The 26772-nt window shown below is 38.7% G+C and overlaps 1 protein-coding gene across 13 annotated transcripts in view; it reads left to right on the top strand.

Annotated features, from left to right (window-relative positions):
- The window catches only part of map7d2.L (MAP7 domain containing 2 L homeolog), a 92717-nt gene extending 68274 nt beyond the window's left edge, over window positions 1-24443 (top strand). For 4 of the 13 annotated variants that reach the window (XM_041581805.1, XM_041581808.1, XM_041581809.1 and 1 more), the window contains 11 exons: window positions 4531-4658; window positions 9303-9430; window positions 13618-13823; window positions 14447-14591; window positions 14711-14915; window positions 16939-17043; window positions 17764-17817; window positions 20438-20507; window positions 21072-21261; window positions 23494-23769; window positions 23980-24443. In XM_041581805.1, the coding sequence (XP_041437739.1) occupies window positions 4531-4658; window positions 9303-9430; window positions 13618-13823; window positions 14447-14591; window positions 14711-14915; window positions 16939-17043; window positions 17764-17817; window positions 20438-20507; window positions 21072-21261; window positions 23494-23743 (1481 nt within the window). In that variant the 3' untranslated portion in view covers window positions 23744-23769; window positions 23980-24443. Of the gene's footprint in view, window positions 1-323; window positions 450-4506; window positions 4659-9302; window positions 9431-13617; window positions 13824-14446; window positions 14592-14710; window positions 14916-16938; window positions 17044-17763; window positions 17818-20437; window positions 20508-21071; window positions 21262-23493; window positions 23770-23979 lie in introns of all 13 variants that reach the window. The other 9 variants (XM_041581801.1, XM_041581803.1, XM_041581802.1 and 6 more) reach the window with 5 other exon arrangements.
- Window positions 24444-26772: the final 2329 nt, after the last annotated feature.

Genomic DNA, 26772 nt, shown 5'->3' with positions numbered 1-26772 from the left:
CCTGTGTTTCTTGTGTGTTTATGGGGATACAAAGTACCTGTGTTTCTTGTGTGTTTGTGTGGATATACCTGTGTTTCTTGTGTTAATGGGTGAATGCCTGTGTTTATAGAATTATACTTGTGTTTTGTGTGTTTATGGGTCTAATGCCTGTATCTTGTGCATTATGGGGATATGCTTTAGTATTTTGTGTTTATGGGTGATATACCTGTGCCCTGTCGATTGTAGAGCTATATGTGTGTGCCAACACTTGTTTAGCTTCATCCCCATTTATTTGTTCATTTGCTTTTGTTTTAATTTTGACATGCTTTGCTTCCATCCTTCAGCCCATCGCATGCACCTTAGCCCCAGTGAAAATTTCATTGTATCTCGACTGTTGACTCCAACACATTCCTCTTTAGCCAGGAGCAGGAGTATGGCTGTGCTCAATGAACCGTGTCTCTCACTGTCAGGTAATATGGAAAGGAAATGAATGGGGAGAATGTGATGAGGTATTGAGCATAGAGCCGGCTGTGCCAAATTCTGTTTATAGGATTAAATATGGAAGCTGACATGTTCAGTTCTGTTATGCTACATAGCATTGTAGTACTCAAGATCCATAAGGTTACAGGGGCAATTGTAAAAAAAAATTGTAATAACCTATTGACCTTTTTGACTCATAAACAGGGCCAGATTTTCTATACAGACACTCTAGGGCACATGCAGTTTGTTAAATCCAGTAATGGACCTTGAGTGGGTTTATTGCTTCTGAAATTAAAAGTTCATTAGTACAGGTTTGGGACCTGTTATCCAGAATGCTTAGGACCTGGGGTTTTAGAGATAAAGGGGTTTTCAATACTTGGTCTATTAAAAAATATAATTGAATTATTAAATTAACCCAAAAGGATTGTTTTGCCTCCAACAAGGATTAATTATAGCATAGACGGGATCAAGTGCAATGAACTTTTTTATTGTTACAGAGAAAAAAGGAAATCTTTCTTTAAACATTCGAATTATTTGATTAAAATAGAGTCCATGCGAGATGGTATTCCCATAATTTTGAGCTTTCGGGATAACAGATCCCATAGTGTATTTGTAACACAAATCTACATGTAGCAGCTCGTATACCTTGATGAAACTTGCCATATTTGATTTTGAATGGGACACTTTTACAGCAGAAGGTGACTGAGTTTTCTTTTAAGAAATCTCATTTCTCTTTGCCTTATTCATTTTTTAACAAATCATTGCCGAAGAATCCAGTTTTAGAATATGAGTGCTAAAAGGAAGGCAATGTATTTCCATCTCTTTATATATATTTAGTGATCCTCTATCTGCTGGGCTGGATTTGCTAATGAAATATTTAAAAAAAAAATGAAAGCTTTAAAAAACCCAAGTGGCTGTTATATTAGATGTGGGCATAACATCAGCTCATATAACTTTCATTGTTCTCATAACAGAGCAATATAAAAAATTACAGTTTCTCTTCTAGATCTGGAAAGCAATCTATATTGCTATAATTTATTCATGTGTGTGGCACTATAGGGAGAGATTGCCTTAAAAGTAACTTTTTGGCTGTTGAATTTGGCATTCTCACAAGTTGCAACTGAGGCATGAGTACAACAGAAATATTCCTCCCTGTCTATTATAAAGTGACAGGCAACTTTTTATACTTTATCTTCTAAAAGATAATAATGAAAGCTTTTACCTATATGCCTGGATAACGACTAATAGGATAATTTATTATTATTATCATTCATTATTGTGGGGCAAGGCACAAAGCGTAAAAATCCTTGAGCTCTGCTCTTTGCACCAGATTTTTAATCAATCACCAGATGCAGATCTTATCCATTGCAACCACTGCTTTGGGTGCAAGTATGCCTCCTTACTGCTTACTGTGAAAGACCGGTGTGGCTTATGGTGACCATACACTATAATATCCGCTTGTTTAGCGAGGTTGCCAGATAAGTGGATCTTTTCCCAAAATGCCCACCTAAGGTGGGCAATATAGTGCTTTAATCCGATGTAGGGTCAAATACTCAAGTTACAACTGCAGGAATATGAGGCGTCGGAGCGAGGACCACATCAACTAGCTTATGCAGTCACTGTTCTGATGGGAAAATCAAACCTCATCAGGTGATATCAATTGGGTGGGTTTGTTGGAGGCAGACATACACAGGCAGAAAAAGTACAGAATCAGTCTAAGACCAAGGGAAGATGGAGCATATTTTTTTCAGGCTGGGAGAAGTGGATCTACTCCATGCCCCATCTCCATTGAATTGAATAAGATACGCTTGTGTGCAGTTACACGCAGCAGAGGAGAGGTTAGCCCAAATACACAAAAGCAGGCATTTCCAGGCCAACCTCAACTCCTCACTGCTGCATGTGACTGCGGAAAAGCGGTTTAAATAAGTGGAGATGAGGCACGAATCATATCTGCTTCTTTCTGTCTGAAAAAAATCCCATCTGCCCTTGAGCTAAAGGGACGATTACATTTGCCCATGTATGGCCACCTTTGGTCTATTTTGCTAGAAGTCTTGAAAAGACCGGTTCCATCACAGTTAATTCTGGTTGGTTTACTCCTGTTGTACACTTGTAGTACAGTTTACCTTGCCTCTAGCATAATAACACTGATATTATAATACATCTGCATTACACATGTCATCAGTGATACTAGGTTTCCCTTTACCCAGTGTTTGTGCAATGAGGACTCAATTGTATGATATCTACATTTAAACCAGCTGATTCCCAAGCCACTGAATACATAGGTACAAATGCCTATTGTTTTGTTTTGTCTTTTACTTTGAACAGGTTTGAATAGTTTTCTCGGAAATAAATCTGAAGTTGTATCTATCCTTCGTCTCTAAGGAAAAAACAAAACAATGGTTTTATGAACCCATGTTACTGGGAATAGACAAGCCAACAATATACATATGAGATTGCACTGACAGTATGCTGTGTACTGTTTGTGTGATTGAAGATGAGACTAAAATGCATCAGTTATAAATGTTATATACTTACATTGGGTTGAAGACCAAAGTTTGTCAAGTTCAACTCCTCCAAATGATGCTAAGTGTGTGTATATATATATATATATATATATATATATATATATATATATATATATATATATATATATATCTGTACAAACTGATGTGGAGCGGTATCCCAGTCCGCGACTTAGTCCAAATAATGGACAAAACATATATCCAAAGCTTCGAAACGTTGCAGCAATTTTTTGCACATAAAGGACTTTTTTACTTGCAATTGGAGTCTGGACTTCTTTGTTTGGATATATATATATATATATATATATATATATTGTAATGTTATATGTATAGTAATGTTAGTGCTATGTAATACATTATTTACTGTAAGAGTGGAAGCAAAAATTAGGTTGGTGCAGTCGCTTATCCATTCTAAACCTTTTTAGCTCTCCTGCTTCATTGAGAGGTCACATATGGTAACACTGCCTTTTAGATATTAGAGCATGTGTGCTGGTTGTTATTAACTTGCCGTGGCATACTCATGTTTATGTGGGCCATGGACAGAAGGGCAAGTTATGATACTGATGGGAAAAGTTAGATCACTCCTAATGTTATTCCCATTCATTGGTCAGCCAGTAACCTATGTATCCCAATCAGGCCTGGACTGGGAGTCAAAATAGACCCTGCCAATCTAAGTACACAGAGGCCAAAACAGCCCCCTACCAGCCCACTATATGGTAACTTTCTATTGAACTATACAGCAGCCCCTCTGACATTTGCCAGAACCCACAGATTGCCAGTCCGGGCCTGATCCCAATGGAATTCTTTCACCAATCAGATTTTAATATCTTACCAATCAACTCAATTCAATGTTGATGGATCACTTAGCAGCTTGGCTGGTCAATGGTTGGTGAATTCACTAAAAACTCCTGGCTGTCTGGGCTTTTTAAACACCAAATCCATTATTTGGGATTCAGCCAAATCTCTGAATCCTTCTTGAAAGATTCGGCCGAATACCGTACCGAATCCGAATTCTAATTTGCATATGTAAATTAGGGACAGGAAGGGAAAAATGTGTAAAAAAAAAAAAAATGTTTTACTTCCTTGTTTTGTGACAAAAAGTTACGTGATTTCCCTTCCCACCCCTAATTTGCATATGCAAATTTGGATTCCGTTCAGCCAAACACAAGGATTCGGTACATCCCTAGTTTTATTTCAATTGCTTCCCCTCTGTAGCTTCTAACTCTTTACACAGCTACTGTTGCGTCCTGGCTGAGTGATGCCTAATAGCTTCAGAAATGTCCTTATTGCAGTTGCAACTTGTCAGTAGGTGATGAAATAATAGCAGCACCCTACAAGTAATGTATTATTATAAGTGTGCATTTCCTTGGTTTTTTTTTTTTGACTCGCTGTTATTTGTGTCAGTAAGTGAATACCTTTATTTTACCTTTATGTAATATATTTGTTTTGTTCCCCCTTTTCTCTCTCCACTAACATTTCCTCTGTGTGTTCTCTTATTCCTCGCTTTTATGTTATAACTCTCTAGTCTTTCATGTCTGTCCTCGTGTAGCACCTGCTAGTCCCCTTAAATCCCCCTTCAAGTCCTCTCCTGTACGGAGTGCAGAACGGCGGAAGAACCTTCCACCTGGAAATGGGTCCGATGGAGTTAAAACCCCCACCTCCCCAGACTCTGTACAGGTCAGTTCCTTTCATTTCTCTAAATGTTGCAGTCATTCATTTACCATATAGTTGAATAAAGATGTCTTATTTGTTGGTTAAAAGGGCAGTTCACCTTTCAATAAACTTTTATTGAAAAAGTTCTAAGACAAGTTGTTCTAAGACAAGTTGTAGTTGGTCTTCATATATTATTTTATTCTTGTTTTTGATTTATTTTGCTTATTTGTTCAGAAGCCTTTAGCCGTTAGCTGGTTGCTAGGGTCCAATTTAGCCTAGCAACCAGGTAGTGGTTTGAATTATAGACTGGAAAGGAGAGAGACTTAAAGGGGCGGTTCACTTTTAAGTTAATGTTTAGTATGTTATAGAATGGCCAATTCAATGCAACTTTTCAATTGGCCTTCATTGTGTTTTTTTTAGTTATTTGCCTCCTTCTTCTGACTCTTTCCAGACTTCAAATGGGGGTTACTGACCCCATCTAAAAATGAAATTGTCTGTAAGGCTACAAATGTATTGCTATTGCTTCTTTTTATTACTCCTCTTTCTATTCAGGTCTCTCCTATTCATATTCCAGTCTCTTATTCAAATCAATGCATGGTTGCTAGGGTAATTGGACCCTATCAACCAGATTGCAAACTAGAGCTTAAAAAATCTAAACCACAAATAATATATCACTCTCTACATTATACTAAAAGTTAATTTGAAGGCAAACAACCCCTTTAACAGAAACATAATTAATACACGGTAACAATAACAACAACATTTTAGCTTCAGAAAGCAATAGATATTTGTTTGCCAGGGTCAGCGACTACTATTTGAAAGCTAGAAAGAGGCAGAAGACGAAGAAGGGTTTGCATATAGTGACAGTTATATGATTAAGCATTTTGTGGCTTATAAGATCAAGGGGCAGATTTACTAAGGGTCGAAGTGAATTATAGGGAAATTATAGGGAAATTCAAAGTAATTTTTTGTATACTTCGACCATCGAATACTACGACTTGAATTTACTTCAACTTCGATTCTAAGTAAAAATCGTTCGAATATGCGACCATTTGATAATCGAAGTACTGTCTCTTTAAAAAAACTTTGACTTCAATTCTTCGCCAAAGTAAACCTGCCGAAGTGCTATGTTAGCCTATGGGGACCTTCTACAAACTTTTTTAAAGTCTTCACACATCGAATAAAAATCCTTCGATCGTACGCTAAAATCATTGAACGATTTAATCGTTCGGTCGAACGATTTTTATTCCTTTGTAGGATTGCCAAATTTGGTGAAAAAACGTCAAATTCGAATTCAAAGTTTTTTAATTCAAAGGTCAAATTTCAAAGTTTTTTGTTCAACCCTTGATAAATCTGCCCCTAATTGTGAGTGAAAGGATAGCAAACCTGGCACAACCGCCGAATGCCATTAATATATATTTATATACGCTATTTATGCCTATTCTAGAAGAATAACATTAAAACAAGTATTCTACATATGCCCTTAAGATCAAAGATAAATAATGTGTGGCATTTATCAGTGGTTTAGTGATTCACTTTAAATAGATGGCATTAAAGGAGAAAGAAAGGTCCAATCCATGGAGGATGCCAAATGAAAAAAATTGCACTGCCAGTACTTGCAAGCGAGCAATCCTCTTCCTTCCTTCTTCTTTCTCCAAAATCTAAATCTTTTTGTTAAAATCCAGCTTTTAAGTCTACTGCTTATGTGCGCCTGCACGAAGAAAGGATTGCTCGCTCGCAAGTGCCAGTTGTCTGCTAACAGGAGCACTGGCCCGGGGTATCGGGTAAATCATTACAATCCCTAGGGGGTGCCCTAACATTTGGCACCCCTTGGATTGGAGCTTTACTTCTCCTTTAATATGTACACAGCAGTATTGTCAATCTGTGTTGTTCTTTGTGTTTGTGCTGACTGCCGAACAATTGGAACAGCAGGAAGAGAAGGGAAGTCGTAGATGGAAACGCCGGAAGACACCTTGCTCAGATCGGACAAGCATGGTGCCCCAACTAGTAGTCCAATTTCCAGAACCCACCAGCACACCCTGGCCTCTCCAGCATAAGTTGGCCCGGTGCACAGTCAGAAGGGATCGGCAACCCCACTTGTAGTCAGCGTAATAGAAGAAAAACTGGCACTCAGAGCTCAATGCATGCGGGCAAAGCCCTGCGTGTTTATTACAATGTAACGTTTCGGGGGCGGGCCCCGTGTCTGACGAAGGGGCCCGCCCCCGAAACGTTACATTGTAATAAACACGCAGGGCTTTGCCCGCATGCATTGAGCTCTGAGTGCCAGTTTTTCTTCTATTACGCTGCCCCAACTAGTACAAACTTTCTTTTAGGGTGACCTAATTTAAAAATCTGTTAAACATTAAAAGGTGTTTATTAAATATATTTCACAACTTACATTGGTAAGTAGTTACCTAGTTAAGTTGGGTTGAAAAAGGACCATAGCCCATCAAGTTCAACCCCTCCACATGAATCCCAGCGCACATACCTAAACTCACCTACTGAAACTAAATATATACCAATATCTATATTAATTGTAGATTTTAGTACACTGTATCAGTATAACCTTTGGTATAATGCTTTATAAGAAATCATCCAAGCCCCTCTTAAAGGTGTTAACAGAATCAGCCATCACAACATCACCTGGCAGTACATTCCACAACCTCACTGTCCTGACTGTGAAGAACCACCTACGTTGCTACAAATGAAAGTTCTTTTCTTCTAGTCTGAAGGGGTGGCCTCTGGTCTGATGATCCATTTTATGGAAAAAAAAAGACCATTCCTCCATTCTGACATCCATTCTGATGTAGCTAGCTTGTGATCAGGATCATTCACTCCAGGAGATGGCCTCATACACGGCGTTTCAGAAGTGGAGTCTGTTTGGATTTATTCTCCACGCCTCATTTAAACAAGAAATCACGTAGTCATAATATTTGGGCACATGATTAGTGAAATGATCTGCCATTTGATCTAAACTGCTGCCTGTGTGCTGAAGGTGTTAGCAATAGACACGTCAATAAGCACGTCAGTACGTCTATTGCACCTTCAGCCCTAAAGAAGTATGCGAGAGCGGCGCATCACTATGTCCCAGTATTTGTCTATTGCCAACACCTTCAGCACACAGGCAGCAGTATAGACCAAGTGGCAGATCATTTCACTAATGTGCCCAAATATTACTGCTACGCGATTCCTGATTGCACTGTGCTGGGGGGGCACATTATTATTAATTTCATGATGGAGGCTGAGGGCCAGTGTAAATTTCAAAATGGCCCGCAATTGGCCCCCGGGCCTGACTTTGAACATGCCTGGTTTAGAACTTTTATATTATTTCTGCCAAAGTGCATAACTTTGCATTTCCATTGCATTTTCCAGTTTGCTGCCCAGTTTTCTAATCTAGCAAAACATTCTGCAAAGTGGCAGCATCCTGCATAGAACGTATAGTTTTTGCTATCATAGCAAAAATAGAAATAGTACTTTCAATGCCCACATCTAGGTCATTAAAAAACAAGTTGTAAATCAAAACCACATCTAGGTCATTAATAAACAAGTTGTAAATCAAAGGACCAAGTGCAGACACTTGGGTACTCCACTGAACAACAATGGTCGTATCAGAAAATATTCAATTTTCCACCACTGTAATCTATCCTTCAGCAAGTTCTCTTTTCAATTACAAATACGATGTCCAAGGCCAATATTCCTTTATTTAACCATTAACTTTCTGTGAGATACTGTATCAAATGCTTTAGATAAGTCCAAGTAGATTAAATCCACTGCCATTGCAGAATCAAGGTTCCTGCTCACCTCCTCATAAAAGGCAATTAAATTTGTTTGGCATGATCGGTTACGCTTAAAACCATGCTGGCACAAACTCATAGTATTATGATTTTCAATCCAGTCAACAATCCAGTCAGACTAACCGGCCTATAGTTTTGAGGCTGAGAACGGGATCCTGCATTAGTAATTCACCAGTCTCTCTGCACTGTTCCAGACCTCAATGAATCCTGATTAAGTAAATTAAGTAAAGAGGTATGGCAATCACAGAGCTAAGCCTTTATTATTTTTTCTGCAGTTGTGTATGTATTTTAGGACATGCATGCCCTCAGCCCAAGATTTAGCTGAACTAAATCTGCTCTAATTTGCATATTTATTGATTTAATAAATTATTTTTATATAAAAATCTGGCGTGGGCATAATTAATAGATTTATCCTGGGTTTTAGACAGATGTCACTGTTGCACTGGAATTTAAGAGTCTATGGATTGGTTTCTGTTGCCAAGATATTGTATTTTACATTCTTGCCACAAAGCCAGTCATAGAACTCATTTGGTTGAGAACATTACACATTATTGAGAAATACTCCTTTTTGGATTTGGGTACCCTGGGCATATAGCTGGGTATTTATTATATACTTGCAGGTACTATATGAATACACAATAATATACTTGGTAACTTCTGTGTGCTTACAAAACTGGGAGTCTGTGCCATGACTAGGTCTTTCTTCACAAAATGACACTAATAACTGGTTCAGGCCAAACAATCCTATCAGAAGTATTTTGTTTTCGCTCGTAATGTCAATATTTTCAGGCAATGCATTCACTTGAGAAGTGTTTTTAATTATTCACTACCCATTCCATAACTGTGACCTTCCAAATGATTGTCACATTGACAGACTGAAAAACAGAAGAAAGAAAAGAGGCCCTCAACTCCTGTTCCTACAAGTGCAGTTGGTTCCGCTCTCCGTAGATCTGAGTCACCAGCCACTATCTCCAAGAGATCCTCCTCACCAGCCACCTCAAAGTAAGAACAGTTTAGGATATAGATGTTTTGCATATTTCAGAAATACCTGTCGCATCAGCAGGGCAGAAACTAGGGGTAGGCAGAAGAGGCACGTGCCTAGGGCGCAAAGATTGGGGGCACCAGGCACCTATCTCATAAGCAGCCTACCCCTAGTTTGGAAAGTGTTACCTCAGTGACCTTGCTGACGTCAAAGTGCATCCTTGGTGGCGCACATGCTTTCTCGGTTGCGTACTATTGCGCACTGCTGGGGCTGAAGTGGCCGGCTGGCTTGGCCCTGCACTGGTGCTTATGCTAGGGGAAATTAGAAAGTAAGCTCAGGTAAGGCAAAAACGTATGTGGATGAACACCTAAAGCACTTAATAATATGACTGGCTGCACAATAGGAATAAAGATAATTGTTTAAGTTTTAAAAATGCTGATGTTAAAAATCTGTCTTAATTCTCTTGCCATGTGTATTTTCAATAGACACAAGCACTGATGCTCATTTTCTATAATGAAGATTGAAACTGCCATATACATATAGTGCCCACCCTGCCTGTTTCCCAGCACATTTACATTTTTGGCAGGCCACAGAACATAAAGCCTGGGTCTGGAACTTAGTCACTGTCCTATAGTAAACCCAACCTTTCTTGTAGTGGTGTTTATACATGTGTTGTAAAAAAATATACATATATTTGTAGGGGGCTGCAATTATGGCTTTTCCCATGCAACACTGTTTTTATCTACCAAAATAATAATGTTTTAGCTTTTTTTTTTAGGGCTTGCTGCATTTTTGGTTTTTAAGCCACGAGTAGTACTTTTCAGATCGACAGTATGTCCTCCACAAAGAAACAGATTTGAAATGTGTTCATCTGTAAGAAGGTGGAGTGGGCTCCAGCATTATTCATTATCTCAACTGTTATTGAGCACTCATTTTATATAAAATAAAGGGCTCCTGAGAAGAGGTGTCATGTCCATAGATGTTCTGAGACTATCGCACCAGTATACCGAAGTAACCAATCGTAACGTTACTAGACAGCAGACATCTGGTTTAGCATAATACGGTGCAAGCTTTGTGCCTCTTACTGCATTTATACTTACACAGTAGAAAGTGATTTTCGCAGTATTATGGGAAGTAGCAGTGCAAACTATAATAAAGAGGCCATCGGGTAAGGCAGGGCAGTAAAGTGAGAGAAACTGGAGCAAGCCACCATTTTGAACCATGCTTTTGTGGCCCTTAGTGCTCTAGTACTATGACAATACTGCCAGACACTCCTTATAAGACACCATTGACCCTAGGCAGAAGTGTAAGAGCAAGAGTGTTCTTATTAGTGCTCATGCAGAAACTTTCTGGGGTCTGTCTGCACTTAGTCTTAAAGAAAAACAACCCTTACATCCTGAGAAATATTTCTGCCTATGAACTCACATCTACAATGAGATTCATTTTTCTTTATATCTGTTCTCATTCCAATCATGTATAAAAGAAAGTAGGTCATATGCAATGTCTCAGTCTCAGGTGTTTGGTAGTGGTGTCCGCCTGTATCTCCCTGTGTCTTACATTGGCAAAGCATTTCACATTCTTTTCTGTGGGGAATGGTGACGAGTGATTTACAGTGTTTTGACTCCCACACAGGGGTGTAACTACAGAGGAAGCAGACCCTGCGGCTGCAGGGGGGCCCAGGAGCTACAGTATAGGAGGACCAAATAATGAGCAATTTCAACTTATGTTTGGTAGAACAGGACAATCTCTGGATATGTTGAGGGCCCTAAAAAATAATTTGCTGTGGGGCCCCAGTAACATCTAGTTACTCCACTGCTGCCACAGTTCTAATCTACATATATTCAGTAGTGGATGCATTTTCCATAGGAACATAAAGTTGCTTTCTACCAATACTCCTCTTCACCATAGGCCTGCATATTAGTATCCCTTTCACTTACAGTATATTGATGTACACAGGCAAGCGATCATTTAGAAACTAGAATGCTATTTATAACACTTAAACACTTATGAAAGAGCTAAACTAAGATAAATAACCTTCAATCAAGAGCCAATGGCCAGATGATGTAAAAGAAATAGGTGTTCTTATGTCCAATCTAATTCATTTAAATGTGTTTCTGATCTATTTTGAGTGGGGCCCATACTAACACAGATCTCAGAACCTTATGAAGAAATAATGAAATGTATTATTGCCTTAAATGGGAGTTATGGCAGATTGCATAACAAGCTTATTGACCCTGTAAAATTATTAAGGGAACTTCAATAGTTATACACATGTATGTTCAGCATTTTTCCTGCTGTAAATTTGTTTTCATATGTTTTGGGAAGCTGGGCATCCAAACTTTTGGGCAATGTTTGTTGGGCAAGATGAAATCAGTCTATGATCCATAGCATAAGTGTATTTGCCATAGGAAAAATGTCCAATCATTAAATATCTAAAAATGAAAAAAGAAACAAAGAACAAAGAACGGTACAGGTTTATTAAACACCCAATCCAATCTATTGAATATTTGTTAATAATGAATAATAATACAGTTAAAAGGCACTGTGTGCATTTAAAGAGTGTTTCCCATTTTTCAAAGATGAAAGCAGGGTTATAGTTAAAACTCATTCATATACAAATCAGGAGGAATTCTGGAAAGGAAGCCCAGGGTCATTCCTAAAACTTCAATTTACAAGGAATACTCTGGAGGTCTCATCCACTTGGTTTTAAAAAAAAAAAAAGCACAACCAGAGCAGTATACTGATTAGATTCCCAATTACATACTGCTTTCATTCTTATTGGATTTCCAATCACTATTTGGGAATTTAGGGAAACAAGCCCAGGATCTCTCCTAAGGGGCACACTGCCTGAATATCCTAATAATCCTAACAAACTTTTCTACTTAACTATCAACATTTTAATGCCAAAATACATTAAGGAGAAGCATGTCCTTTAAATAAATGGTTGTTTTACATTTAATTCTCTGTGATTATCTAGTTAAATAAGAGTCCATGTTATTATTAAAGTACCTAAATATTTCAGGAAAAGGGAATATACATCAATGCTGGCAACAGAAGAAGGGTAACTCTACTAATTAGAACTGCCATTCTAAAGAGAAGCCCTCCAAAGCATGTTTAATATACTATGCGTTTAAAATTGGCATCTTTATAGGATATCATCATTTTAATATAATCATTAATAAACTGTCCATCTGACATGATCACTACTTGGAATATGTTGAACAGAGCGATTAATAACTGAAATCCATTTTGGGCTGTAATTTAATGAGGGGCTGTCATTGGTCATTCAGTGCTGGTGCTATTATAAGAGAGATTGTTTGGCCAAATAGACCATACTATAGACCACACAAAGAGAATTCTATGTTCAGTAAGAAATAGATTAAACTGTTTGTGCGTGTGTGTGTATCTGGGCCAGACAGAAGAGGTACCTGCCTTGAAGGCAACAAAAGGGGGGCGCTGGACAGGTACCTGTCTTCTGCCAACCCCAAATCTGTGTTTGCTGCTCTCCTCTGCATCGCTCTCCTCTCCCCTCCATCACTCTGCCCTGCCTACAGCACTTGCGCACACTTTGCGGCAGGGGGTGCACGCATAAGGGGGAGTACGTTGGCCGGCCAGGTTGCCTAGAGCATCCTGACGGCTTGGCCCGGCACTGCGCATCAGAACAGTTGGATTAAATCCCCTTTCATTTCAGGGATTAGGTAATCTCCAAATTTAAAATGTCTTTGACAGTCCATCTACCATAGATGCACTTTAACCTAGGTGTTAATAATATGTTAGTAGAGTATTGAGGGACAAAGTCCCGCCCAAAAAGAACAAAGTCCAATCTGTCCCTATGTGGAACAGCTGAAAATGCACAACCCTACATTGGGGAAACCATCAGCTACATAAAACATACGCAATGGTCACCCCTCCAAACCATCGACTTAATAGAACATTTAATTCAAATTCCACTGTGTTGTTTATGTGCACCTATGGTTGATGGACTCCCTTTGATTCATGCGATATATGTATAATGATTAATGATGTAATGGTACATAGGGGGAGGCCATGCCCATGGATGATGTCATCACTCAGTTTTTGGTGCTCTTTTTATTTTAAGTTCTACTGTGTTTGGTACAGATTTCACTTCCTAAAGACAGCTCAAGTTTGGCACTGAATAAAACCAATTTCATACAGCTTAGAATGAACTATTCTCTAATGTTTCTAGGACACTTCCAAAGTCATTCTCACAATCTCCAGTGAAGGCAACAGCTTCTCCTGTCAGGTTCCAAGGGACCCCTAATTTTGGCCAGGAGACATCCAAGAAGAAAAGTGAGAAAGAAGTATCCAGCCCTAGGGTTGAGAATGTACCAGCAGTTGATGCTATAAAATCAGAAAAAAGTGCCAGCTCTGCAGGAAAGACAGAGGCTGAAAGTAAGTATAGTAGAAAGGAGGTTATAAATTAATACTGAGATAATGTGTGAGGCTCTTGATATGGAACTGCAGTCAAATCGAAATAGTGACTGCAATTAAAACGTTATGTGGCTTTTGGATTTGGTAGTTCTTTCAGTGTCATGCAGGGTTTATATTTAAGTATATTTAAAGGTACAGAAAGCAATTACTGTATGATTAATCTAATTTGAACTTCTCTAACATGTAAAAGACAAAACGTTTTTCCTTCTTCTTATACTATCTTTCAAGATATTAAAATTGCAAATGTGATTTTCTCTCTAATTCAATGGCAGTAGGGTTCAGCCTGAAAGCTTATTTCTATTTACTCCTGATAAACCATCTGGAAAGCCAGCTAGGGTGAGATTTGTATGCTGTCATAGATATTCTTGGAACAATTTTTTCCTATATCTGTAACCTTGCTATGAATCAAGTAGGACCCTAACAAAAAGGTTAGACTTCCAGCAGGGGCTTGAGTAGAAAAAAAGTCTAGCAATGACGGCTCTATACCCTTTTCCCAAGAGGAAAGTAATATTTGCAAAAAATATATATATAGTTGCCCAGTACTGTAAAGTTTTGCTGTAAAATCAGTATTCTTTCCAATGCATTAGGTACAGGGAGTACTGGAAAGATCACTGCTGGCACAACTGATGCAGAGGAAGCTGCAAAAATCTTGGCAGAGAAGAGACGCCAAGCTCGCCTGCAGAAAGAGCAAGAAGAACAGGAGAAGCGTGAGCGAGATGAACTGGAAAGGTGAATATAGAATTCCTAAATGTTGTACTGTAGGGGGCCGCACCCAACATGCTGACAGAGCATTTGGTTTGTGCAGTTTTATATACTACTTCCAAAATGGAGGACTGTTATTTTTATAGGCAAAAAAAGGAGGAGGCTCGACAGAAGGCAGAGGAAGAAAGAATTCACTTGGAAGAGGAAGCAAGAAAACTGGCAGAGAAGAGAAAGCAAGAAGAAGAAACAGCTAAAAGAAAAGCAGAAGAAGAAGCTAAGCTGAAAGCGGAAGAAGAAAGATTACAGAAGGAAAAGCAGGAAAAGGAAATGCAGGCTTATTTGGAAAAACAGGTATTATATATATACGTACCCACAGTTGTTCTTCAAAATTAGCTTTTCAGTTAGAAAAAATGCATTGACAAAAATTGATGCACTGAAAATGGAACATGCAACCACACCCTTCCTCCTCTTGAAATGAATCATGTTTTGCCAGATTCTTCATTAGTTGTATAAATGGCAGGTTACACAATACTATAAATAATCAGACAGGCAGACATATTGCATACCTTATGGATAAGGTACAGATGGCATTTATGCCAGTGTTGAGCTCAAATTTGAGATGCCGCTAATATATTACCAATTAAGTGACATAAAGCAGTAGCGTTCAGCAGTGTCATACAACCAATGTTCTATCTGTAAATATCTGAACAGAGCTAGAATATGGAGTTCTGATTGCCATTGTACAAAAAGTATTCAGAAACTGACCTGGAGCTCCACAACTGGGCTTGTGTTCTTTATGGGGGGAATAAAAGACCTAAGTTCTAGCACATAACATACAGCTGTGCATTGAAGTTCAGTGCAGGAAATTCTAAGGGAAAAAAAAACTCTTTTCCAATTGTACAAAATATACAAGACCATTTATGTGACACAAGTAAAGAACATTCCAAGGGAAACTGTAATCGCTTATGTTGAGTATACTTAAGGTATGGAGATTCAAATTTCAGAAAGATAAGTTATCCAGAAAGCCCCAGGTTAGGGTTGCCACCTTTTCCGGAAAAAAATACCGGCCTTCCTATATATTTATAATTTTTCCCTATTAATAAAATTGGGATCAACCAACGTTTTTACCGGCCAGGCCGGTAAAATACCAGCAAGGTGGCAATTGGTAAGTCCAATACCTGTACAGTATGTAAATCACTGTGAGAATTACTGTTGACTGCCTTCTGCTTCACTGAGTCAGAACCAACATGCAGATAGGAACAAATACATTGTACTGTTTTCAGTTGCATTGTAAAATTAAAGAGGCACCTTTTAAGTTTACTTTTAATATTTTATACAATATCCTATTTCTAGCAACTTTGTAATTGGCCTTCATTATTTATAGTTTTTTAATTATTTGCCTTTTCTACCTCTTTCTAGCTTTTAGATGGGGTCAGTGACCCCAGCAGACAAAAACGATTGCTCTTTGAGACTACAATTTTATTGTTATTGTTAACAAAAAGCAAAACAACTTAAAGACCACAAAAAATAAATCATGAAGGCCAATTGCAAATTGTCTCGGAATATCAACATCTACATCATACTAAGGGGCCGATTCACTAAATTCGAGTGAAGGATTCGAAGTAAAAAAACTTCGAATTTCGAAGTATTTTTTGGGCTACTTCTACCATCGAATGGGCTACTTCGACCTTCGACTACGACTTTGAATCGAAGGATTCGAACTAAAAATCGTTCAACTATTCGACCATTCGATAGTCGAAGTACTGTCTCTTTAAAAAAAACTTCGACCCCCTACTTCGGCAGCTAAAAGCTACCGAAGTCAATGTTAGCCTATGGGGAAGGTCCCCATAGGCTTTCCTAAATTTTTTCGATCGAAGGATATTCCTTCGATCGTTGGATTAAAATCCTTCGAATCGTTCGATTCGAAGGATTTAATCGTTCGATCGCAGGAATAATCCTTTGATCGTACGATCACAGTATTTGTGCTAAATCCTTCGACTACGATATTCGAAGTCGAAGGATTTTAATTCCTAGTCGAATATCGAGGGTTAATTAACCCTCGATATTCGACCCTTAGTGATTTAGCCCCTAAAAGTTATTCTAAAGGTGAACCACCCCTGTAATATAATTTGAGAAATTGCTGCTTTAAGCAAAAAGAAAAAAATCCCATAAACCGGTGTAAAGTTCCCCTTTAAATATAAGAATGTTTCCCCAAGTTACGTATTATCTTTAATATATTATATAATCGCCCAACCCAGTTTTTTCTGAGGTTTGTTGCTTCTGTCCCCAGCCATGCATCAAAATGTGTCTGTTTATAAAATCTTTACAGGTTATGTATCTCTTTATAAGGTGTAACATGATTTTTCATTGGTAGAAGGAAGAGGCTGAGGCAAAAGCTCGGGAAGTGGCTGAAGCGATGAGACTGGAGAGAGAACAGATCATTCAGCAGATTGAACAGGAGCGCCTGGAGAGGAAGAAGGTGGGCACTTGTTTCTGTTAATCATTTCATATCCAGTTTTGAGAATGAAAATTTAGTATCCCAAACTGCTTTATACCCAGAATTACAGGGCCACAATATTAAAAGTTGGTTAAATTTTAGACAAATATTATCCTGTAAGGTTTTTCCCTTTTCATAGCTTGGCTGTAACACTACAATTTTTCTGTATTGATGTTTCTTCCGAGGCTCTTCCCTTCTGATCTCATGTTTGTCTGAATAAATTAATCCAGTTGCTGGGACCTCCCTTTCGCTTTGCAATTTATTTGTTCTGCTGTTGGCTGAAGGAGTGGATCAGTGAGTGGCTCTCAACATGTGCAGCCTGGAAGCTGATTGGCCACAAATATACTGTTTATTTGACCAACAGGCAAAATACCTTCAAACAATCCAATATATTATATATGTAATGCTGAAAGACATGAATTGATCACAGTTGACCAATAAAAACTATTATCGGCTGATAGTTGACCCTGTATAGCTAATTTATTGGTCATTTGCTGGAATTGCTAGAGACCTGCATGTCTGGCTTGTGATTTGCCCATGCACACATGTTGCTGGAGTGTATTACAATCCAACTAATCTTCTTGCAAAATAAATCATTCGCTAAAGTGAACCCACATGTGGCCTATATTCAAAATATCTTTTAGCAAGAACTTGTGAATCTCTTGAGATGGAAACATTCTAATCTGAATTTCATTTTTACAGAGAATTGATGAGATCATGAAAAGGACTAGGAAAAGTGAAACCCCAGATATCAAGGTATTTTGAAACTAGAGTTATTGCTCATCTGCACTAAAGTTTTATTTTGCTTTATGTTCCAGAATCGCAAAAGGCCATTACAGTTATTTTCATTTTTGTTTCATTTTCATATTTGTTTGTTTCCTTCCCTGTTGTGCTCAATGGCCACAATTCTATCTCTTTTTATAACGGGTCACTGTGACCACAGATCCTCTGTTTCTGATATGGTTTATATTAGAGCAGCCTATAAAACTAAACCCCTAATTTTATATTAGTGTTGAGTCGCCTTGGTACAACCAATGATATTCAAGCTACAAGATTGAGCATTTGGGTTTAAGGAGCACATTTACTAAGGGTCAAAGTGAATTTTCGAATTCAAAAACGTTGAATTTCGAAGTAATTTTTGGGTACTTCGAACATCGAATAGGCCATTCGATTCGAATTGAAAAAAATTCAAATATTCGACATTCGAAAATCTAAGTACTGTCTCTTTACAAAACTTCGAATTCAACACTTCGCCACCTTAAACCTGCCAAATTGCTATGTTAGCCTATGGGGACCTCCTTGAACAGGGGTAGGCAACCCGCGGCTCCGGAGCCTCATGCGGCTTTTCATCCTGCTTGCTGGCGGCTTCTTGAGTGGGTGACTGTGGTAAGCTAACGGCTAGCTAACCGCGGTCGCACACCACAGGTGTGAGGGCTGTATAGACGTCCCAGGCAAGACCGAGCCGCAGCAAGATGATTCATCATGGTCCTTACTGCAGTCACACACTCAAGACAAGAGAGGGAACATCAGCAGAAGTCACATTAAACAGATAAGAACACTAACATTTAATAGGGCTAGTCATTGTTTAATTTATTTCAAAGTAGGCCTACACATACACACTGCACTTCTTTTTGTTGTATTCTGTTGTTGTAACAGTTAACATTAAAAAAAGGTTAAAACTTTTAAAGGTTTATAAGCTGTGTTTTATGTTTTGCGGCTCCAGATTATTTTTGTTTAGTGGAAGAGGGGGCAAAATGGCTCTTTTGATAGTAAAGTTTGCTGACCACTGTCCTAGAACCTATAGGCAATATTTGACTAAGTTTTTAGAAGTTGAAGGTTTTTGTTTTGAAAATCATTCGATCGATTAAATCATTCGAATCGCTCGATCGATTAAATCGTTCGATTCGAATGATTTCTACGATCGATCAAACGATTTTAATTTGATCGTAAACAGCTAAATTCAAACAAAAAAAACCTTTGACTATCGAATTTTTTCAATTCGATGGTCGAATTTCGAAGTTTTAGCACTTCGAAATTCGACCCTTAGTAAATGTGCCCTTAAATGTTTCAGGCACAGGGGAAAAGGAATGACACTGATTACCAACCATTATAGCACCACTGTGCCCTCATTTTTTTTTTTTATTATTTTTTTTTTTTAAAAGCTTTATTAAGAACTTCCAGCAATACAGAGTCAAATAGCATGTACAATTATAGCATATATACAATATAGTTGCTTAAATGGTATCATCCACACTTACATTGTCCAACCGCAAATATTTCAGTCAACAAGATATTATAACACCATAATCATATCTTATAACATGCCCTAATGTTGTCGTTACTCACACCAAAAGAAGTTTGTGTATTGTGGTTAAAGTAGGAAAAGGATAAGAAAAGAGGAAGATACGAAAAAAAAAAAAAAAAAAGAAGGGGGGTAAAAGGGGGGTGCAGCAGGGAGATATTGCCCTCATTTTTTACCCTTTTATTTTTTATTATGCCTATAGTAAATATTAAGATGTGAAAGTATAACTATGTATCTGTTTATCCTATAGTTACATGACGAAACATTGCTTATTCACTGCATAGTTCTGCCATTGTTTTAGTCTGACTGGCCACAGCCTTTCCATATACCTCCCATATCCCAACCATTACAGGAAGCCAGAAGGGGGGAATGGTCTAATGATCAAAGGGGCGTGGTAAGATCTCACCAGTGAGAAACAGCTGAAGATGAAATTATACATAGAATTCACAGAATTCGAGGCAAAATCCCCTTTAGTTTCCTCTGACACTGTAACAAGAAATATAGTTAAATAATTCCTCCGCAACCAGAAAATTCTGCAGGGAAAAATCTGTGCTTACAATTAGGGTTGCCACCTTTTATAAAAAAAATTTACCGGCTGCTGGGTGGGGCCTCAAATGGGTGGGACGCGACGTCAAAAGGGGCGGGCGTGACGTCAAAAGGGGCGGGGCCACGCAACGGAGACCTGCGGACGCTCGAAGAGGCAAAAGAAAAGGTAAGTTGCAGGGGATTGGGGGCAGGCCGAGGGCTCCTTTTGATTGTATTACAAATTTACTACATTGCCGGTAAATTTGAAATACCGGCCTCGGCCTTGGCATGTGTTTTACCGGCCAGGCCGGTAAAATACCGGCCGGGTGGCAACCCTACTTACAATGCAATAGTCTGTCCCAAAATAAAATACACTAATAATAATAAAAAAAAAACATGCACAATGGTGCCACAAAATAATAAATATCATGAGACAATAGTTTCCATTTATTATCTTAGTTTTTGTCATAAAGGTGAAACATTTATTACGAATCATTATCATGAAACAATGCTAATCAATTATCATCAATCATTTTTTTTTCTCCCCAGAAAGAACCGTCAAAGCCAGAGATTCCACCATCTTTGAATCTAGAAAATACTGCAAAACCAGAGGAAAATGGTAAATATATTTACTTTAGAAGCGTTTTAATATTTATCATTGGCGAGTACACACTGAAAAGATGATTAAAACAGCAAGAAATGTTTATACATAATAATAGTAAGGATTGAGGTCTTAAAGGGGTGGTTCACCTTTAAGGTAACTTTTAGTATGTTATAGAATAGCCAATTCTATGCAACTTTTCAATTGGTTTTCATTGTTTATTTTTTATAGTTTTATTGTTATTTGCCTTTTTGCTTCTGACTCTTTGCAGCTTTCAAATGGGCGTCACTGACCCCTTCTAAAAAGCAAATAAATACTCTGTAAGGCTACAAACATATTGTTATTGCTAATTTTTATTACTCGTCTTTCTATTCAGGCCTCTCCTATTCATATTCCAGTCTCTTATTCAAATCAATTCATGGTTGCTAGGGGAATTTGTACCCTTAAAGGAGGGTTGTGGGTGCACTCCTAAGGCCATATAAAAACATATTTAAGTACAATAATCCCCTGTCTAAATGATTCAATGAATATGCACTAAAATGAATATGCACAAAATGAATATCTTCACTGATTCCCTTCTAGTGCAAGTCAATGGGTTATCCAGTTTTCAGGAGACTAAACCTGCAACAGCCCAAAGCCTAGAGAGCAGACCCCAGCAAATGTTCACTAATGGCCTCAAACCAACTGCTGAGCTTTATCATTTGGAAGGATATGATGCTAAATGCAACAGCATTGATGATTCTACTGATGAAGTCCAGTCAATGGATGTGAGGTATGAGATTTAGCTGTTTCTCCACAATGCTTATTTTCCATCTTGTAACATATTGGAGCCAATTTATTAATACTGGTTCATTTCCTGTTAAAGTTTTCCAGTCACTTGAAATTTATTAATATATTTTTAATATAATAATATAATAATAATATATTTTCTCCACTGTAACGATTCCATCCAGCATTGAAAATAATTGTCCAAATCACGTTTGGGAATGAATGATTTGGATGGGTGTTAGTACTCCGCATTGCTGCTGAGTTGCACTAAACATTAACCACCCATTGAAAATGAATGCGCTTGGAATTTGTTTCTTAACATTATCATAAGTGGGGGAAACATACTGTATGTATATCAAAGCAATACATGGGAGGGGGCCCATGTATGACATCCAAATGTATTGCTAAATAAAGCAACCAGAGATACAGTGCTCAATTTGGTCTACTGATTGTATTGTTTCTGTGTATAAGATTGAAAATACAGGTATGTGATTTATTATCGGGAATGCTTGGGCCTGGGTTTTACTGGAAAAGGGGTCTTTCTGTAATAAGGAACAGCATATCTTAAGGCTAGGGCCACATGGGGCCAAAATAATTTTGTATCAATATGGTTCCAAGCAGCTTAGTTACCATCAAGTACAAGCTACTGTTTTATTATTATTATTATTATTTTTATTATTATAGAGACAAGGGAAATACTTTTTAAAAATGAACTTAAATGGAAGGTGGGCTTGCTGAATAACTGGTTTCCAGATAAGGGATTCCCATATATAGGCCATCTGCGCAACCGGTGTAAAAGCCCCAGTCCTATAAGAAAAATGATAAATATGCAGGTTTGAAAGGCTCAATGTGTAATATAGACAGTGGCAGTATGAATTATCAAAATGCTTAAATTTTAGAATTTTACTTGTCATGTTTGGTTATTTATTCACTTTCACTTGTAACACTTACACTTCATAAAGGGTTTGACACCCGAAACATGTTGTGTAATTAAACGCATTTTGCAGTAATTTCTGCTTGGCCTTTTCCTACCTCATGAATGTTCTAGATGAAAATGTGTATAAATGTGTTTATACAAAGAAATCACAATAATTACATACATAGAACATATAGAGTTACATACATAATGACAAATGAAGAAGGCCCTGTGCAAAAGAGCATACAATCTATAGGGGAAGGGGATGAGATATAAGGAGTGGGCAAGATCAGGCAGTTGAGAGATGTAGCATATGGTATTGCATTTGGTAGCTAAACCGAGCGAAGGTATGTTTCTCTGAATAAGTGTGTTTAAGAGATCTTTTGAAAGCAATATGTTGGGAGAAAGTCGGACGGACTGTGGGAGAGAATTCCAGAGGAGGGGTGCAGCCCTTGCAAAGTCTTGAATGAGAACATGTGAGGAGGTAATTAGAGAAGAGTTGAGAAGCAGGTCAGTAGAGGAGCGTACAACTTGCAAAATTCACAGACGGACTTCACCGGAACAGTAGACACTCAGGGAACCAGCGTTTAAAACTGTAAATGCTTTATTAGACGCAGATTAAAATCACCAGCGGGCAGGGGATGTGCGCTTGCCGGGGGTCTCCAGTAGAGGAGCGTAGTAAGCAGATGGGTGAATATCTAGAGGCAGAGTTATGAAGTGCCAGGGTCAGGGTCATTAGTTTGAATTTTATTCTGAAAGGTAATGGAAGCCAGTGCAGGGATTGGCAGAGTGGCATGGAGGCAGAGGAGGAGTGGTTGCTGAGGTGTATAAGCCTGGCAGCAGTGTTCATTATGGACTGGAGAGGTGACAGTCTCTGGCGGAGAAGGCTAATTAATAGAGAGTTACAGTAGTCTAGACGTGATATGATGAGAGAGTGAATAAGAATTTTGGTGGCATCTTGGGTGAAAGTGACCTGATTAAATAATGTGAGGCGTGAAGAACAGGTCAGAATCTATAACTCTATAATAAATACTTCTGGGATGTTACAGGTGTTAGTTGGGGGACTCTTTGTCCATCTACCAATAAGATTAAACAGATTTAGCCATATATACCTTCTACTTGTTTCCATTTAGTCACAATTAAGGTACTTACATTTGTACTGTAAGGCTTACTGGAAAGTAAGTGGGGTTGGAATGCACAAGGGATCTGGTAAGACATAACTGGATGGGACCAGGACAGATCAAGGCTTGTCCTCAAAGCTCCAGGATATTTAATTAGGAATGTTGATGGCTACCGTCTAATCTTTTTTTTCTTCCACAGTCCAGTTTCTAAGGAAGAGCTAATATCCATACCAGAGTTTTCGCCAGTTAATGACCTTATTCCCAGTATGCCCTTGGCCCAAAATGGTACAAGCAATTCCAGAGCCTTGGAGGATCTTCTAGACTTCACTGGCCAAGCAACATACTCCAAAATATCCAGCGAGGGCATCAATATCGATGACTGTAATAGAAATCTAATCGATGGATTTAGCAGTCCGGCTCAGGAATCAAAGCTCAATTCAATCTGCTGATCTGAAGTACAGTCAGTGTAATTAAGGTAATCGCATGTATAAAATGCTGTGTGTTAAAGGGTTATTGGTGAGCAAGTATTACCTTTAAGTTGCAAATGTATTCACTTATAAAATGCAAACATAAGGTCACCCTGGGTGACCCTAAACTAATAAATGGAAATGCTACAGAATAGTCTCTATTATTTCTCAGATTGTGTAATTACTGCTGACTCCATCTCCATTATATCATTTAACAGGGTCGGCGCTGTAACTTGACGAAGGAGACGCTTTGAGCTGGCGCTAAGACAATGAGCTGCTTCCGGGGGATCTCGAACACTGGATTTATAATATCAGGGCTGAACATAATTTGCAAGTCTCTCTATATAATGTTGTTAAAGAGCTCTGCTTCAGCGCAGATGGCTCCTCGGCTGCATCTCATTCTCACATAGAAATTTCTTTGGACTAGAAAACAATCTTGTCTTTATTGGCACAGCAAGTAGTGTAATAATTGGATTCCGTACAAGTCGGTTTTCATTTCAGCTCTTAGAATCTGATCTATAACATAGGTAGGTGGTCACTGGAAGAATTGATTCTCTTTTTTTGTTTTGAAAAGGAATGTATACTGAGCACTTTACATAGCAGGAAAGGATTGGCCTGCAAGATCATGTAGAAACAAATGATATGTGTGAGGTATATTGACATGCATCATCTAAATGGCAGTCACAAAGTGCCCGGCTGCTGAAGAACAGTCGTGGTGTGTGATAAGCTTGATCAAGGCGTACCCAAATGAGATTCCGTCCAAAGTGAGTTGAAATAGTGGAGCTGTTAGTATCGTGCATACTGAAGAACAGTTTTGATTCCCGAAAAGCTAAATTAGAAGATGTATATAGAGGTCTACCCTGTCGGCTATTGAGTGTAATTGCACAAGGCTTCATTGATGGGGGGGGAAACCCAAAACTGGTGAGGCATTGTGACCTATTAAAAGAAATTCTGTTTTGTTGTAAATATACTTCTTGGTACTTGGGAACCTTCACCTGTGTTGTACTTGCTCACAATAGCCTCACTTTCAGTGACTAACTGCCCTTACATAGTCCAAAAAAAACCCAGCGGTTGCAGCAGGGGCATTGTGTCCTTGCACATAACTGTGTGACCACTGGGCAGCAGATTGCAGACCATAAAAATGCAACTTTATATGAGAAGAAGCAAGTCCTTCCCATCTGTTAAGGTTTAGTTGCACCAGCAGTGGGTGATCATCATCTCATGTAACTGACTGACAGGTACGGATGAGTCTGCCCATAAGTATGTAAGAAAAACATCGCTGCGGGAGTCGCAAAGTGGAGCTTGTTGCAGGTGAACAATGAAAAATGCCCATCCAGCTCTAAGTTCCCAACATATGCTGACAGGCTTGAAGGAGGTAACCTCCTTGTTGTAAATCCACCAGTCCACATCATAGATCTTTTTAATTCTTCCTGTGCAGTTCTGCAATTTGTGTGTATACTGAAACGTAGGCACCAGGAACTGAGCTTTTTTCCGTTCATGCAAACTTCCAATTAGACTTTAAATTATAAAATCACTGCCAGAAATTAAAAGTGATATTATATAAAGGATGGTCAACTACAACACCCAGCATACCGCTAAGGGTAGAGACACATGCTCAGATTCTGGGAGGTTTAGTTGCCCGACGATAAATCACCTCTTCTTTGGGGCGACTAATCTCCCCGAACTTCCTCCCGCCTGCTAGAATCTAAATCGCCGGCGGGATGGGCCTGGGAGCGGTTCATTTTCCGAAGTCGCCTGAAGTTTCCTCGTGAGGCACCTTTGGGCGACTTTGGAAAACGAAGCGCACCAATTGCCATCCCGCTAGTGATTTACATTCTAGCCCACGGGAGGCAATTCTTGGAGATTAGTCGCCCCGAAGAAGAGGAAATTTGACGCTAGGCGACTAAGGGCAGAGACGCACGTCAAGTGACAAATCTCCTCTTCGGGGCGACTAATCTCCCTGAACTGCCTCCCGCCAGCTAGAATGTAAATTGCCGGTGGGAGGCAGTTCAGGGAGATTAGTCGCCCCGAAGAAGAAGAGATTTGTTGCTTGACGACTAATCTCCCCCCGAATCTGAGCGTGTGTCTCTGCCCTAAAAGCTAAAGGGTGCTCAGAGTTGTACTTAAAACACTGGGGCGGAGGAATCACATGTCTGCCATCGCTGTATAGAAGATTTGTATTTGGCTGAATGCTTCATTTGTGGCATTCATTTACTTGTATGTAGTGCTGGGTGCGTTCTCAGGTAGATTTGGGGAGCTGTACTGAAGTCTGGCCACTTGCTAGTAAGTATCACTGCCTAGTAGACTGATGCACTGTATAGGTGTGCTACTGAGTGTGAGTGTACTCACTGAGTAAACATGAAGTGCCATACGCTGTAACGTTAGCAAGGTTATTTGGTGAATTTGATCATTGTTTATTTATCTGTATATATTCTGTTATGATTTTGTCCTGGTTTTACAAAACTGTCATTCTCTGTAACAAGCTAAAAACAATAAACCATTTGCTTAGGCAGCCATTCAGTAATGATCAGTATGTTGGCGTTGTTCTATATATAAATACAAATATATACATATATATATATAACACTTACTTGCCATTCTCATTGATTTCCATGCAAAGCAAGTAATAAAGGGAGTATTCAGTTCATACAGGCTGCTAATGCAGGTCCTAAATGAAGAACATGCATTCTATGCATAATACAGAACATGGGTGTTTCACTTAGGGATGCACTTAATCCACTATTTGGGATTCGGCCGAACCCTTTGTGAAAGATTCGGCCAAATACCGAATCAAATCCGAATCCTAATTTGCCTATGCAAATTATAGACAGGAAAGGGAAAATAATGTTTTACTTCCTTGTTTTGAGACAAAAAGCCACGTGATTTCCCTTCCCACACCTAATTTACATATGCAAGTTCAGATTTGTCCGAATCCTGCTGAAAAAGGCAAAATCCTGGCCGAATCCCAAACTGATTGCTGGATTTAGTGCATCCCTAGTTTTACTCTGGTG

This window comes from Xenopus laevis, chromosome 2L (genome assembly GCF_017654675.1).
Source record: "Xenopus laevis strain J_2021 chromosome 2L, Xenopus_laevis_v10.1, whole genome shotgun sequence".
NCBI classification, from domain to species: Eukaryota; Metazoa; Chordata; class Amphibia; order Anura; family Pipidae; genus Xenopus; species Xenopus laevis.
This window is presented reverse-complemented; position numbering and strand designations above follow the sequence as displayed.